General features: G+C 38.1%; 1 protein-coding gene across 1 annotated transcript in view; it reads right to left on the bottom strand.

The window, feature by feature from the left end:
* The window catches only part of camk1da (calcium/calmodulin-dependent protein kinase 1Da), an 86,413-nt gene that overhangs the window by 28,591 nt on the left and 43,120 nt on the right, over positions 1 to 14,702 (bottom strand). The window contains exons 2-3 of the mRNA XM_005460394.4: positions 14,167 to 14,298; positions 9,783 to 9,857 (exon numbers count right to left, since the gene is read on the bottom strand). Coding sequence (XP_005460451.1) covers positions 9,783 to 9,857; positions 14,167 to 14,298 — 207 coding nt within the window. The remainder of the gene's footprint in view (positions 1 to 9,782; positions 9,858 to 14,166; positions 14,299 to 14,702) is intronic.

Genomic DNA, 14,702 nt, shown 5'->3' with positions numbered 1-14,702 from the left:
TTAATGCTTTAGCTGGCACAATTATTATTACTACTACTGGTAATATTAATCTAACTATAATGATTGCATGGAACTATTTAACAATCTATATGTGTGTGTGTGTGTGTGTGTACGTGTACATAACTTCTTTTTGGGTGGGCCAATCTGAGCTAAACTTTACATGAACATCGACACACACATTTATATGTTTTTAAAAAATCATGTATTATAAATCCCAGTTCTTTTGATTTTTGTATTCATCACCCCCACCCACCTGCAAATTTGATGCTATGTGGTCCGTTTGCATTTGTTTCACATGTCATAACATACGTTGCCTATACTTAGCAGTACCCAAAATTTGTATCCACAATGGAATTTTGTTCCCCTTGCGACTAAATACAGAATGAAGAACTAGAAAAAGCAAAAACCACCTATAGGGCAGCTTTTTGCTATGATAATATCAATATTGCATTTCAACGTCTCTAACATCTGTTTTTAGACATGTAATATTGCATTTCTTAAAACATTTTTTTAAATAAGATTGTAAAAAGCCATTAAGATTGAGATCTCTTTTTCAAGGAGAACAGACAGACAGATAAATGACTGAAGGATCTGCAAACCTAAAATTGTTTTAGTTTAAAAAAGGCTGGTAGTTTCATACTTTTTGGAGCTTATTCCATTTGTAAGCAGCTTAGTAAGTCAAGGCTATTTTAAAAAGGGCCAGCTCTTAAAATGAACCTGTATTAAAATTAGTCTGTTTAAGGGTAACAAGAGAAGTACAGGGTAATAAATAAATATCATACTAGCATTTATAATTGCATCCCAAGTTGCTATGACACAGTGAGTTGCATATGCAGTAAAGTATGTGGATGTGATGGTTAATAATGAGCATCTATAGCTGCTGTGTAGGATTATTCTCATACAAATGCTTTTGACCTGGATGGAAAATGCCAAGGTTGCATGTACAACTCTGCCTGCTGCTGAACATAAATACCAGAGGTGTGGACTCGAGTCACATGACTTGGACTCGAGTCAGACTCGAGTCATTAATTTTATGACTTTAGACTTGACTTGAAAAAAGGTTGTAAGACTTGTGACTTGACTTGGACTTTTACACCAGTGACTTGGGACTTGAATTGGACTTGAACCTGTTTACTTGAAAAGACTTGATATTTTACCCAAATCTAAAATTTAACATACATATTATATAAAAAGTGCGGACCATTAATTCACTTTATTCATTCATTCATTCTTACCACACTCCGTATGTATGTGAGCGTGGGCTGTAGCACAGCCAATCAAATTAACCAGATTTGAAAAAAACAAGAACAAAAACGCTCGAGCCAAAAATGCTCCCAAGAGTAATTTCTTTCGGGTACATAAACTACGAAGTAGTCAACAAAAAACGAAATGCAATATGCAAAACATGCCAGAAGAGAATCACAGACGGAGATGGAACAACTTCCAACTTTGTCCGACATTTGAAGTTGCATAAAGAACGGTAGGTGGTGCTTTTTTTTTTTTTTGCTACGATGAGACAGCTGACTTAGCTAACTTCATCTTATTAGCAAATGTTCTTCGGGCTACGTTGATGATACTGTTTGCCTTTAACAGGTATGATATGTTTGTCATGCTATTTTAAATCCGGTCCTGCAAGCGCATCCAAGAATAACATGCAACTTGTTAGCTCAGAATTGTTGGTGAATGGTGAGCAGGGTCCGTTTCAGAAAGTGGGTTCTGTAGCTGTACTCAGTCTCTCTCCGTCTCCTCCCCATCATTAACCCCGTAGATTTAACCCAGTTTAGACTGACAAATATTTATTTTACCATCACATCACAATTCAAAATCACTGTGTTTAATTTGCAATTAGTGTATGGTCGTGTTTAACTTTTGCATGTCTGAGCCAGGGAAAAATTTTTTTTTTGGTTAGAAAATCTGGCCCACCTTAGTGTGTAATTGAGTAGTCCTGCTATACATGGCCTTTTTCTTCTGTCATTTATGTCAATACATCAAATAAAATACTATGATCTTATATTATTAGCTGTTGTTTATTTGCAAAGGTTATTCTCAACAGGGATGCTAGACAAAAACGGCGTTTTCTACAGACAGCCTAGCATACGCTCTCCACTTGCGAGTGAAAAAAGAAAAAGAAAAAACACCCCTTCCCTATTGGTGTTAGAGTTTACCATGTCAGCCAATCAAAAAAATGATAAGGCAACATGTGACATTTGGTTGTTTAGGGAGAAGGGGAAGTTTTTAGGAGTGACACCCGCGACGGAAAGCGGGCGAGCGAAAGAAAGAGAGAGAGAGAGTTTTCATATGTGAGACATTAGTGACGTTTAGCGTGTTTGGAGGCTATAGTTAGTTTGTTGTGTAGTTATTGTTTTGTATTGTGTGTCGGTTAGACTGCTGAATTTCATATTTGATCTAAAAAAGCTGTCAAAGGCAGATTCCAGTGTAAACGCTGTCTCCACATAGAAAACTGGACTGTTGCACCTCCAGTTGTCAGACCTGCAGGGTTTAGGCCTGTGGTGTTCTCCTCTGTCTTATACTGAACACAAACTACATTTTTTGGACTGGCACAAATAATTTGTGTGCCTTCTTATTTGATGCAGCACACCTGATTGTTCTGTAAATAGATTTAAATGGTTATATAAAAAACGCCTGAGGCCTTGGCTGCATTTTTAGGTAAATAGTACCATATAACTTTGTTGTTTGCAAAACTTGTGCATAATTTTTAGAAATGTACAATTTCTATTTGCATTTCAAGTTATGAAAATGATTCGTTAAACATGTAAAAAAATATAACTTTTTTCTACTCGGATTCTGAATTTTTTGTCTGAATTTAGATCAACTGTGCTAATATAGTATACCAAAATGAAAAAAATAACTCAAATTTCAGATATTTGAGGTTGTGCTGTAAATAATGATACCAAACAAGGCAAGAAAAACATATTTTAAAAGTGAAATATAGAGGTAAAATCAAAAGTAGTCAAGAACGGCCAATTATACCCGGGACCCCAGAGGGTTAAAAAAAAGACTTGAAAGGACTTGAAATTCAAAGTTTCGGACTTGGGACTTGACTTGAAAGTTGTCTGTCTTGACTTGCGACTTGACTCTGACTTGCTTGACTTTACTTGAGACTTGACTTGTGACTTGAGGATAAAGACTTGGGACTTACTTGAGACTTGCAAAACAATGACTTGGTCCCACCTCTGATAAATACCATTAAATATCGCTGATGTCAGTTCAAACTTCCATTACTAGATCAGGTCTGACTTAACTATGTCACAGTAACCTCACCAAGTTCACCTAGCCCCATATTAAAGAGCTGGTAAAACTGCTGACAATTTATCAGTTGTCCACAGTAATAGGATCTATAGAATAGTGAGGCTTTGACAGAATTGAATGCAAATTCTTCTTAAATCTACATATTAAAGTTTCTTTCTTTTAAAACCAGGCTTATTGTCCAACCAAAATAACCTTATTCATGCTCAAATCTTTAAAATTTAATTGATCGTCTAATAATTTTGTTGACCATGAGAAAGCTGATAGAGGTACATTTGCGTCTTCCAACAACTGTGATCAACCAACACGTTCTCACTCTCAAAGCATAACATTTTACACTAGGTGACAAATTGTCGGTATATTACGCTTCCGGGCACCCAACACGTCCCTATATTACGAGATCAGAAAAATGAGGAAACATGAGAACCATTTGGAATGAATCTATACATGTAAATTCGTTTTACTTAAATCGCTTTGAAAAAAACACTATCTAACGTCGTTAAAGTGCTGGTTAAGGCTGGGGATAAGGCTATGGTTAGGGTTAGAGATTAGGTTAGGGTTAGGGCTGGAATACATGGCTGGAACGTGTATTACCGTGGAAGCGTCATTCTACTGAATTTCATCCATCACCCAGCGCGTAGCATAAGAGCGTGGAAGGTCACCTTTCGTGTTCCTCAGAAACGCCTCGGGACTTGAGAAATCGTCAGTATATTACACCTCGGGAGTGAGAACGGGCTGGATCAACACCTTGAGAGCCTTTTTTTAACCAAGAATTCCAACAGGGTGCAAAATGTCATAAACACAATGGCTTACCACCAAATAAGTGAGTGGATTATCTGCCAGCTGTCATAGGAAGGTAAAATATTAGCAGTAGTAATATACCTATACTTTTTTTGCCCCACCCCCACCCCCCGCCTTTCCCCCTGCATGTCCATGTGAGTGCGTGTACGCGTGAACGGACTTTGCACGTGCATGTGAGTTCGGGGTCATATGAGTTTACATGTGTTTAATAGTGTTTTAGTTAATGAAACTATTATGTGTTTTAATTAAACTGTTTTTAAGGATTGTATAGGTCTCAGCGCTCTGTTATTTACACATAGATGATTTACTTTAGCTAGTTTAGGAGCATTTTACTTTTAATTTAACTAGTTAGGAGCATTTTACTTTTTCTTTAGCGCAAAGACACAGGAGCAAATAGTTTTAAAGAGAGCACCACAAACAACATGTATTCTTTTAGAAATAAACTTTGCTTGTGATACTTCTAAAAACCATGTATTCCCACACAACATTTAATTTAACTAGTTTAGGAAGATTTCACTTTTTTAATAGTTTCATTAGCTAATAGTTTTCAAAGAGAGCACAACAAACAACATGTATTCTTTTAGAAATAAACTGCGATACTTCTAAAAAACACATATTCACACATAGCCACACTAGCACTGTATCAACCCCCAATGTTCCTTTAATGCAACTAGCCCTCTAATTATCTACTAGTCACAAACACACACAGATGATTTAACTGTTTTAGGAGCATTTTACTTTTCTTTAGCGCTCTGAAAGACACAGATGCTAATAGTTTTTAAACAGAATACCACAAACAGCAGGTATTCCTTTAGAAATAAACAGGGATACTTCTAAAACTACATATTCTTAACTCTGCATCAGTTAGACAGAGGCGGTTACAGTTAGACCCCCAACAGTCAGCAGAAGAAGTCATAAAAAAAGAGCCATCCTTATCAAGAGCATCCCAGCACTCACACATCCCAACTGTAGTTCCATAGTTTTCCATTACAAAATGCTCTTTTATCTTATCTTATCATGTCAGAGGTCAACTGAAAACATGTCCAACTGAACCTCCAAAGGTTTTTCACCTTTTCTTACACCCCCACACATTTATCTCTACAGGCAGACAATTACACCTCCTAGTGACCAACCGATCCTCCAAACAGTTTTCCACCTTTCTTCTTTACATCCTACCCTTTTTTATCTTATCATGTCAGAGGCCAACTGAAACCAAGGCCACCTATATAAAAACACCCCATCAGACACACAGTATTTTCCTCAGCACTTCACAACTACCGCAAGGTATATCGTTTTAACTTTTTATTTTTTCGGATCCCAGACACAGTGGTGCGAGGTAGTTAGCTGTTCATAAGAGTTTAATTTAATCAAACCTAATTTTACGGATCTAAGTGGCTCCTCATCACTAGCCAATTCACCATTTTATTTAAATATCAGAATTTTCGGAATGATGATCCAAGTGGGACACAGAGGCTGCTAACGCACCAGAATGCAAATATAAATAAAAGCCTGACTATCCTGAGAGCCTAGCCGCAGCGACACCTTTCTTTCAGACGGATGCCTGGATGTGCGTTGGAGCCGACTTTGCTACCCGCACAGAGCGTTTCTGACCTACGGGCGCTGCTTATACAATAGAGAAAAGCAACAATACAGCGTGTTTCTCTGCTCCAAGACATCAGAGGGCCTTTCACACGGTAATCATGTCTGTTATACCCAGCGCATAAATGTCTGTATGTCAGTGCTGATTATTCAAACCCTGTTTAAAATGTGACACATATGTTGTCTGAAAACAATTCCTCTAAATTTGCAAAGTTACTGATTTAAAAACATATTTTTTCGAATTTTTAGTTGCATGTCAAACATATGATAGACTCTTGAGCATATTTATATAGCTACATTCACAATGCTATAAACGTGCTAAATAAAAGATGCCCAAGCACCAAAGCACTCTAATGCAAGCCTCTGAACTGTATGTAGATAAGTACATGATGTGTACCTCTACCTCTACAGCTGAAAACAGTTTGTATCCGCACTCTGAGGGTCTGCTGAATTGTTTTTAATATGGCACTTTTTGACGAACTGCAGATGATGAATTCCTCTTTATTGGAGATAGTGTCCTTAAGCTATTGTTGCTCATACTTACTGAGTTCCCTAGCTACTTCTTTACTATGTCAGTAAACTTTTTGAAAAGGAAGGTGTTGTAGATTTAAAGAAACATCCTAATTGTCCAATCTTTTGTATTAATGATCTCTGTGTGTGTGTGTGTGTGTGTGTGCGTGTGTGAGTGTGTGTGAGTGTGAGTGTGTGTGCCCTCACAGAAGGAAGGTCACAGCAGGAGCTTTTCTCAAACGCATTACCAATCAGTTTATTTTTTACAAGAAGTGTGGCTCATACAATGGTATAAATGTATTATTTGCGATACTTTATAAATATGAAACTCTAAAGATTTCGAGTTCATGCACATTGTGAAACAAGAATCTAAATATTTTGTGTCACAATGATTTCTATAAAAGCATGTTGTTTATGGGCATAATGTGACAAATCTTTTGTGTGCCCTATTAATGATCAATGGTAATCGAAGAGGAAGCTTGAACCCTGGCTCTGGTCATTTTCATGACAAGTGACAGCGCAGACTAATGAGAGAACATGTTTTATCATCATAAACACGGTGATATGAAGCATGGTTAAAGGGTCACTTCAGTAATGTTGACTCATGTTTTTAATAGATGACTTTAAAACACTAAATTCTAATTTCTGTGGTTTATTTTAAGCTTACAGAATATAACATGTGGTAAGACGATGAGTTTTACTTCTCACTGTCCGTGTTATGTGTATCTATTTATCATGTATGCTACTTTGCTCTGTGGACTGTAAAATGTTTCATTGTATTCATAAAATAAACCAGACTTTCACTGTCTGCATCTTTTCCTGTTTTTCTGCTTTTGTTCACTCCAAGTTTGACAAAACCTACAGATATCCAGAGTTAACTCACTAACAATGTGGCGCAGTCTCAGTGTATTTAGCTGCTTTTTCCCTAAACACAACCAACTGAGAGAAACGCCTGTAGTCCTCACATTGGTCATTTGAACGCTGAAGGAGATTTGTTCCATAGACACCTCATACTAGTGTTTCCTGCACTTAACCTATCACTACTATGTTCTATTTAAATCCAGATTCCTTTTATAGTTTGCAGTTTCTTTACTAACACATTTGTAGATAAGTTTATTGCTGAACGACACAGTTAGCAGTCTTACTCACTCTCTAGGTTTTTGAAGTTTTGTGTGTAATGGTTTAGTCTATCAAACCCTACCCTATTCGCTCCAGCATCACAACGGTATGACTCCCAAAGTACAGATCAGTAAACAACCAATGATTCTAAAGCCAGAACAGAAAGATACAGTTGGAAGAAACGATTGCGTTTTTATGATGCGTAGTAAAACTACCCCTCTTCTTCTTCTCTGTGTTGTTGTTGTTGATGTTGTGTGTGTGTGTGTGTGTGTGTGTGTGTGTGTGTGTGTGTATGCCTTAGAAGTCAAATAATACATTAGCCACACTTAAAAAAAAACATTTGAATTTCATTTAGAACTGAGATTCTAAGTTGTAAGCAGAACTCTTATGCTCAGCCACAAACATGTTTCCCCACTTTCACAATGCTGAGGTGTCAAATCCACAACCCCCAACAAATGGTTTGTTACACGCGGGTGTGAAGGGCAAGCTTTACTTACACAGCCTCACACACACAGTAGATTTTTAAAGTTTTTGGGTACAGTGGTTTAGCCACAGATGTAACTTCTACTTTTGATAAAGATCACTCCACCTGTTTATTTCTTAAGAAATTAAGCATCTTTATTAAGCTCTTATTTATACATGTCTACACAATAATAGACACCGTGTGCTCTGTGACATTATAGTCTTCTACTGCTGCTTCCAGTGGTTTGCATTTTAAACTCCCAACCTTTCAGGTTGTTATGAACGACTTATATTTCTAACATTTTGTGATATAAAAGTGAACCATGTGGGTTTTTTAAATTTTCTGTGTGATGGGATGACTTAAGACACGAGTTATTTAAACAATTCTAAATGACAGTGTGATGGCCATAGTACTTTATGTGGGCCAAATATGTTAAGGATAATGTTTATCAATGTAAAATTGCAAAGAACCTTTGGATAGATTATAACATCTTGTAAACAGTTACCTCAGATCCTGTACTGTCAGATCTATGTATGTAAGGTAAAACTTTCCACAGTAGTTCCACTTAAGTAAGTAACTAAACACATAAAGTCACCCTTACCAATATCCGACTGCTCCTTGAAAAAAAGTAGCACAAACAGACAACTGACTCAGCAATGATGAGTAGAGCTACCCGAGGCCGAGAATCAAGCGGAAGAAAATTAAAAGTTTTCGTTTTTGTGGCTCGAAAAATTAAAGAAAGTGTGTTTAATAATTCAACAAGACCCGCACCTTCAACACATGTACATTCAAATTTTGAATCAGACTAACATCGCTGTTGTTCATTAGTTTTTAGCCTCTCTCAAAATTCATTTTATGACCTTTATGTTTGCAGCCGATAAGGACAATTACTGCATTTCAAATGCAGTAAAAAAAGTATAGGTATATTACTACTATTAGTTTTAACTTATGAGCTTATTCATAAGTTAAAGACCTCAAGATCGTTTCCTGTATTGCCGCGAGTTGGCACAGAAACACAACCACCCAAACACATGCGGTAGGGGAGCAGATAATCCACTGGCATCGGCCATAAACATAGCCACTGTTGTGTAAACCATGGCTCTGACTTCCACCTGAACTTGACTGATTTGTTTCCAGCCCGAATGCCAAACTTCCAGACCAACTCCTTATGTAAGCAGCTCTAACCTTGAAGAGGAGGTTAGTGGGACACCTGTGGGTGAACCCTTTCCTCTAGTGCTGACCATCAAAGCGGAGATGTACTTCAGATGGCTGATGTAATAGAAGCCTCGTAGCGGTGTGGTGGGCTTTGAGTGCGTGTGTCTGTGTGTGCGTGCATGTGGGAGGACTGGTGGGCTTTGTGTGTTTTTTGTGTGTCTATGTGATGGGTGGGTGGACAGAAGAACGAGAGGTAAAGTGTAAGAAATTGAAAACACTCTGTAAATTAGCAACAATTTAAGTCAGAAGCAAATAAGAAATACGCACTCCGACATCTGAAACATTAAATTATTATTAATAAAAACCAAAAACAGAACAACAAAGAATTTGTATTCTTGTCCCTCACTATAAGATAACCAAAATATCTGCCAGAATAAAATCTGACCCACTCGAGAAAGATTTAACATATAGACTATAACTAATATTTAAAATGTACTCATTTTTGGGCTAAAATTTCACAATAGGACAGCTTATGCCCTTTATAATTTGATATTACTTTTGTAGCACCAGCTTTGTCTTAAAGAAATAATATGTGTTCTTTATTTAATTTCTACCCTACTAATACAATATTAAATAACAAACCCCAACCCCGCCCCCACAAACACACCCACAAATATATTACACAACAGCTTTTACAGGCTGACGAGTTCCATTATGTGACAGAGCAGAGCTTGCAGTCACTAAATGAAATGGTCTTCCGGGGAGATGTGGGTGATTTGGGGGTCTCTGTTCCCATCAGTTACATTGTCGAACACAATGTCCTAAAGACAATGACGACAACAGAAGAAGAAAAAGAACATTGACTCACAGCTGCATAATCAAGTAGAGGTGGTCGGGGCTCTCGTAGATGTCTTCCAGTGCCACAATGTTCTCATGCTTGATCCTGCAAAACAAAGACAAAGCAATTGTTAAAGATTTGTTTTTAAAAAATCTGCTAATGTCTTACAACACACAAATGTCCATTAACAGATTTTTAATTCTAATGGTTGCAGCTGAACTGCAGAATTTTGTTTTCCCTATAAAGTTTCTGCCATAGTCCAGATTAATGCTCCAACTGTCTATTGTACACCTTAATATTCTGAGTTGTACATTGTTAACACTTTATGTCTCAACCAACAAAAAAGTGTCACCTCACGATCCATTTCTTAGCTGCACTGAAGATACTGATTGAATTAAACAATGAGTTTTAATGAGCCTCCCACATGCCCATCTATACTATCGCAAAATAATAAAGTCATAAACAGACAGTTAAATGACAGAAAAGTTCCTGTTTTCTCAGTACTGATTATACAAATTTCAGTTTTTAGTCATGTTAAATGCTTGTTGAAACTTCTTTTTCATATATTAAGATGATTTTGACATCCTTGCAAAAGACTATAATAAATAATATATATTGTGTATTTTGTAAAGAATATGAACATACACATGCTGGTAACCGTTAGTTACATCTTACTAGTACAGGGTTGGACCCACTTTTACCTTTTGTACTGCCATAATTCTATATATTACAATCCCAACAAAGGCCTGTAGTCATTCAACACGAAGTGTTTTCTTGTCTTCTTCTGAAATATAGTTGGCTTTAAGTATTAAAAACTGGAATTACTTAATTTCTTTGCTTGCCCTGTCTCCCTCCCCTCATCCCCAACCGGCTACAGCAGATGGCTACTCTTCCTTTAGCCTGGTTCTGCCTGAGGTTTTTTTCCTGTTAAAATGGAGTTTTTCCTTCCCACTGTTGCCAAGTGCCTTCTCACAGGAGGTTGTCAGATTGTTGGGGTTTTGTTTGTATTACTTTAAGGTCTTTATCTTACAAAATAAAGTGCCTTGAGGTGCCTTGAGTTGCGATTTGCCACTAACTAACTAACTAAGGTACAGAAAAAAATACAGCTGAAGGCAAAGGGGGTTTGGTTGGACCTTACTGAGGAGATTTACTGAAAAGGTATTAAACCAACAAGAATCACACTGAATTATAGGGGATTAAACAATTTATATTTAACTTTATACAGTGTGCATGTATGTTACAATCCTAACTAATCCCAGCAAGGCAGCTACCATGTTTTCTCTGCCTCGTCCATACTCGCAGGTGAAGACTGTGGTGTACACAACTCCAGAAAAATAAAAGCAATTGTACCTTGAATTTAGATCCTTTTGTAATGGCAAAAATCAAGAAAAAGTTATTTTACTCTGATGCCAGCACAAACTTTTCACAAAAATTGAACCAACAATCTATTTCCCACTTTCCCATCACAAGTTCTGCTCATTTTCTTTGCTTCTCTGCTGATTTCTCCATGGTGGGGTGTTTCCCTTCTTCCATGTGTGTGTGCATGTTTGTGTGTGTGTGTGTTTGTCAGTGTGTAGCTGTCTGTTTGTTATCCTAATATGCCGTGCCTAGTGGAAACACGACTAATTTTGTGTGCGTGGTTGCAGGTTAATCATCTTTTGCACAGTAAACAGAGGTAATTCCCCCTAGCCTAACTCAGGCATATACACACAGAGGCACACACAGCAGGTGTGCAGGTAAACATCTAACACCTATTAAAGAGCATATGATTGCAGCGGCAGCAGGTATGAATCACAGAGCTGAGACGTGACTCATACTCATGCTCATACAAGTACTGGTTGAAAAGGGGTAATGTGTGTGTGTGTGTGTGCCCTGTCAAGGATAATGAACGGCTGACGGGAAAAGCCTGAGTGTAATGGCAGAGCAGATCCGGAGTGCATTCAGAAAAACCCTCTTTTTCATTAAATGCCTGGTGTGGCAGTTAGTTGTTCTCATTCATGGATTTCTCCTGCATGTATCTCCTGTTACTGCTGCACACAGGCTGGGTAAATAACGGGATTGTGTCATTCAGACACAGCCCTCTTCGACATTAATATTTCCTCGCGCCTTGATGCCGACATCCCCGCAATGGTGATGTGAGAGCCACGTTTGCCACACGTGCAAAAGACTCAACATTTGATTGTTAATTAATTAATTTTTTTCTGGCATTGTCATGAACAGCAAGGTTCGCGTGCTTGTATGTTTGTGTTTGCTGCAGTGTGAGTTTCAAAGCAATGTGCCCTAACCCTAGCACATAGACACCAAGATCTCTCTTCTGCAAAAAGCACGAAGTGCATCAGAGGAATCTTATCAATTATAGGAATCTTACAGCAGATTACAAAGCAGAGTTAGTAAGATAGTTAGTGAGACAGGTGACCAGATTGCTCATTCAGATGTTAAAAGACACCTTCAGATGTGAGATCTGTACATATTTTAAAATATATCAATATATTTTTAAAAATGAGATTAAAACAAAATTAAGTAGATAATTGCATCTGTGGTTTTTGTCCAGATCAGCACGGGCTTGGAGAAGGCATTTGACCACATCCCTGGCGGGATCTTGTTGAGCAGGAGTATGGGGTACGTGGCTCATTGCTATGGGTTATGTGGTCCAGTGAGAGCTTGGTTCATATTGAAGGCTTTAAGTTGGATCCCCTCCCCTGTGGGTGGTGGACTCTGCTGGGGCACACAACTTTCAATGGACAGAATTTCTAGACATATCCAAACGTGGTCTCAGGATCTCATCTTTGCTGTTTGTAGATGATGTGATTCTGTTTGCTTCATCAGACATACAGCTTGTACTGTGGCTGCTCGCCAAAGTGTGTGAAGCAGAGAGAATGAGAATTGGCACCTTAAAGTCCGAGACCATAGTTCTCAGCTGGAAAAGGGTGGAGTGCCAACTCTATGGCAGCAATAAGCTGCTGTCACAAGACTTTCGGTATCTCAGTGTCTTTTTCATGAGTTAGGGGAGAGTGAAATGTGAGACTGACAAATGGATTGGTGTGTCGTCTGTGATGCACATCCACCACAACTGATTTGTGGTGAAGAGGGAGCCAATGCGAAGCTGTTAATTTACCAGTTGATCTACATTAAAAAGTCTGGTGGAACGTGACAACTTCACTTCTTGTTGAAAAGAGCTGTCTGATGGCAGGTAAAATGGTGCATGTGGTTTTCTCTGGAAAAAAAATCAGAGGAGGGATTCAAAGAAGCTGCTGTGAATGACATATTTTGCCTATAAGCTGACCCAGAACACAGAAGTGTTTCAGCATGCGCTGAGGTGCTTGCAAGAAAAGTTGTGCTACTGAAGATAAGTATTTGATGAAACAAGATGATGCTTTTGTTAGCGCTTGGGGTCAGATTTACAGTTCTTTCCACTGTCTGCTACCACCAAAGTCTCTGAAACTTGAGCTATGTAATTTCCTGTCTTCTGCCATAACGTGATCCAGCAGATTTCCCTCCAAAGCCAAACTGGTGTCTTTGCCCTGCACAAGACTGCTTGAAACAGAATCTGCTCACTGATGCTCTCTAACATTCACTGAAATTACACTCATTTGTCTAAATGGATGTCTGCTCTCTCCCTCGTGGATCCAATTTGCATTTTCTCTAATGTTAACAGTGAAACCAAATTACCAAAGTTATTGCATTTAATGGCATAATACATCGGAATTGCTGCAGCACTTTGATTTTTCTGTGTAACTGTGGGATCACTTGTTTGTCTGTAGGGTGAAACAGACGAAGATTTCTCTTTTTTGATTATTTGAAATGATAACTTTGGTGTCTCTGTGATGTAGTGCTTAAAAACAATCACCTTTAATGTGTAAGATCTGTGATTTGAGACCAGGTGGTGAAACAAAGCCAGCCCAAGGCGGTCACAAACCAGCATGCTCTTAGTGTTGGTGTCAAGCCCAGAAAAACAAGGAGGGTTGCTTTAGGAAGGGGATCCGTTATAAAATCTGTATTAAATCAACATGTGGATCCATCTTCTGTAGCAACCCCTTAGGGAAATAAGTGTGCAGCTGAAAGAACCATGTCATTTGAAATGATTATTTTGACAGTTTGCAATGGGAAGCACAAATTTCTTTTTGTGCTTTTCCTCATTTTCTGACATATACTGCTGTAGTGAATACTCAGTATGGCCAAAGTTTTAAACGCTGAGGTCAGTGCATGTATAACTAATTCCCATAAATGGTAAATGGATTGGTTTTTATATAGCGCTTTTATACTCCAATAGTAAATGGACTGTTTCTTATAAAGCACTTCTATACTCTAACAAGCTTGGGGGCTTGAAGGGGTATGATGCATCAGAGATGCACAGTTGCCCCGGTAACCAGGAATTATTAGACTTATGTTTGTGTTCTCATGTCACAGCACTCACTTCCTCAGCACGGCAATCTCATTCTCGATGCTGCTCTCCTTCCCCTTCAGAGCCTTCTTGGGGATGCATTTCACTGCAAACATACGGCTGGTCAGCTTCTCCTGGGCCAAGACCACCTCTGAAAATGCCCCTCTGTGAACACATACAAACTCACGTGAGTCAGACTTGTACATTTAAATATATATAAAAGACTGAAAAAAAGCTCTATTATTTCAGTGTCAGACAAAATGTATCTGAATATCTCTTATGAATCTCTTACAAAGACAAGCATGAAAAAACATAGATTATGTATTTGAGGACAAAGTTTGAATGTTTATCAAAAATATACTCCAGTTAGCACTTCCACTTGAAATCCATTTTGGAATCTTCTGTCTGCTTTATTTTATAGAATAATGAGCAAACTGGCACTGTCACCCGGCCCTGAAACTGTTTGTCCATCCAATAAAAACAGTACTTTACAAAAAAAGCAAAAAAGATTTAAAAATACGTGAATTCAGCTAGTTTTCCTTTAAGATTCCATGTGCAGCAGGTAAAGT

Source organism: Oreochromis niloticus, linkage group LG17 (genome assembly GCF_001858045.2).
Source record: "Oreochromis niloticus isolate F11D_XX linkage group LG17, O_niloticus_UMD_NMBU, whole genome shotgun sequence".
In the NCBI taxonomy this organism is placed as follows: Eukaryota; Metazoa; Chordata; class Actinopteri; order Cichliformes; family Cichlidae; genus Oreochromis; species Oreochromis niloticus.
Note: the sequence above shows the minus strand (reverse complement) of the source record. Positions and strands in the feature narration are given on the sequence as shown.